The sequence below is a fragment of the Etheostoma cragini genome, chromosome 21, assembly GCF_013103735.1.
Source record: "Etheostoma cragini isolate CJK2018 chromosome 21, CSU_Ecrag_1.0, whole genome shotgun sequence".
Classification (NCBI taxonomy): Eukaryota; Metazoa; Chordata; class Actinopteri; order Perciformes; family Percidae; genus Etheostoma; species Etheostoma cragini.
In genome coordinates, this window is record NC_048427.1 from 987,511 (window position 1) to 990,186 (window position 2,676).

The 2,676-nt window shown below is 41.9% G+C and overlaps 1 protein-coding gene across 1 annotated transcript in view; it reads right to left on the reverse strand.

Moving 5' to 3' along the window:
• LOC117937088 (protein HID1-like) overlaps nt 1–1,487 on the reverse strand; it is a 5,149-nt gene extending 3,662 nt beyond the window's left edge. The window contains exons 1-2 of the mRNA XM_034860758.1: nt 1,317–1,487; nt 215–364 (exon numbers count right to left, since the gene is read on the reverse strand). Of these exons, the coding sequence (XP_034716649.1) occupies nt 215–364; nt 1,317–1,451 (285 nt within the window). The 5' untranslated portion in view covers nt 1,452–1,487. The remainder of the gene's footprint in view (nt 1–214; nt 365–1,316) is intronic.
• Between the last annotated feature and the right edge of the window lie 1,189 nt (nt 1,488–2,676).

Consider the following 2,676-nt stretch of genomic DNA (forward strand, 5'->3'; position numbering starts at 1 on the left):
TCTGAAGTCTCTTTATATATACCTTAGTGGTCCCTAATACTGGATCTGAAGTCTCTTTCTCTAAATTCAGCCTTGGTGTAGTAGTACAGCCACCAGAGACGGTCCCACAATGAACTTTCCTTAGTATGTGCCATTTCTGTGTATGTAGCTTTTGAAGAGGGGGGGCACAAGGTGGAGGCTGGGGGTGTGGCCTATCCACATAAACACAGGTTACCTTGTAGCAGAGGGTTGCCAGGTTGGACGGAGACTCCTCCCTCACAGCTCTGATCTCTGCCGCCGGCACCAGAGCGAAAACGTCCTGGACGGTGGTGCAGGAGTCGGCCCAGAACTGGTCCCAGAAGGCATCGTCTGTGGCTTCTACCGGCTGCAGGACACACACACACACACACACACACACACACACACACACACACACACACACACACACACACACACACGGTCTGAATATATGTGTGTGTAACAAGACATTTGAGGACATCCTCTTGGGGCTTTAGGAAACACTGATCCACATTCATTTTCATCATTTTCAGACATTTTAAAGAACAAACAACTAATCGGTTAATCAAGGAAATAATTGACAGATTAATTAGTTATTAAAGAATGGAAATAACTGTTAGTTGCAGCCAGGGTCCAAAATTAGCACCACCTACCAGCCAAATGCTGGTAAAATATGAATATGGATGGCTTCACTCCCCAGCCAAAAAGCAATAGTAATCTATTAAGATGGTAACATGTGCAAAAAACATTAATGTTGACTCATGGATGTCTAAAATGTCAGAAAAAAATGTAAATTTCCTTTAGCCCAAAGTTCCATCTTTAAATGTAAAAACCAATTAGACATGCAGGTTTATTAAGGTTCAGGTTCATTATTAGAAGTTAAGTTCACTAGCGTTGACTGGTCGATTAACCGATTATCAAGACATGAACAGAACTGGGCGACAGTAAAATGATCTAGTAAGTTCCACCTAAAATGCACCTGCAACTTAGGGGAAACACACGTCTACTGCCTGCAGCTACACCAAGTTCAACAGGTTTAAATAGGCCAAAACTGAGTGTTTCCAGTCTCAAACAGCACAAATATTGAGGAAAAGTATCAATATTTCAAGAGATGTATGCGCATTTAGTCTGGAAATCTTCAGATATAAAGTAATGTAGTGCTGGTCTTGTTTTCCTCTCCATTTTGAGTCATCTGGGAGCCGTTCGGCTACCATCTGGCGCTCCAACTTTATCTCCGCACGCTGAATTTAAACCGCAAAGCTCACGCGGTCTTTGCACGCTTCTGCGTGTTTTTTAGAGTTTAGTCGTGACGAACCGACCTGGGTCTTGGTCGTGAGCTGAATAACGGCTTTCCTGAAGTGAAGCTTGGTGTCGGCGTTGCCCATGTTGCCCCACACGGCGTCCCGCTGCCTGCTGGGATCCGTGTTGACACGGCGGAGGATAATCTCTCTCATCCACCGCTGACAGCCGCTCGGGCTCCTGCTGCGTTCAGGCGCTGCTCGGAAACTACTACTTCGAGCGTGTGTACGTCAAATCTGTTGTTCATTTTTTTGCTTGTGGCCCAATTCTTGCTTTGTGGGTGTGCTTTGTTTAAAATTAAAACAATTTTAATCTATGTTGTGACGCAGAAAAAGGAGACAAATTTAAACCTGGGATATGTGAATTGGTCGTTTGTGTTTATTATTTTTTAAGATTATATTTTGGGCTTTTTCGCCGTTAATCTTTGGCAGGACAGGACAAAAATTGGTGTCCCTTTTTCAGACTTTTTTTTAGTTTTTTTGTTTACACTAACACCACCTTACTACCTACTAGTTTTACACTAATACTTTTTGGAATTCATCAATAACCCTCATTTACATAGAATTATACCTAATATTTGAGTTAAAAAGCAGAAATTATGAATGATTTTGACTAATAGTTAAGATCAGAGGAATGAAAGTGATCAATTGTATTTGAAAAGAGTGTTTTAAGGAATCCAATCCATTTTGGGGGGTATTTTGGTTAAAAAGAAAAAAGGGGTCAAATTTGACCCGAGGACAACAGGAGGGTTAATTCAAATTGGACATGGGAAAATAAAACGTTGGAGTTTAATGAACACGTCTTTGTTGTTGTTTTTGTTTTTCTCAACATTCAGTGAGAGTGACCCAACGCTCATGCTGCTCAAGAGAGTGTAATAATTCCGACGTCCCTTAAACGTAGCATGAACCGACCAGGATCCAGGAAAACAACTTCCGGGATCTGAATTTACATATTTGCTTTCATTCACGGTGTTCATTGGATAAAAGTGCCTTCATTGATTTAACACAACGACATTAATAAAGACGCACGCAGACTGAAACTCTCACGTCTTTATCGTGATACTTCAGGTACAATCAGGATAAATGAGCTGTCTCGTTCACGGCGCAACAGTGACATCCAGTGACTCATTGTTGCAAAACACATCAGCTAAAGCAGTAACCAGTGGTTTTATTTCCCTGCTCTGTTTAGGACGACGAGAGGATGTTCTTTTACTAAAAGGACCTTTATTTGGGATGATTTCTTATTCCTCAAAATGGCCCATGCTAAGGAAAACTCGTTGTGGGACTGGCTCTAGTGGCTGTGATTCTGCACCAAGGCTGAATTCTGGGAAAGAGACCTCAGATACAGTATTAGGGGACCACTAAGGTCTATATAAAAGAG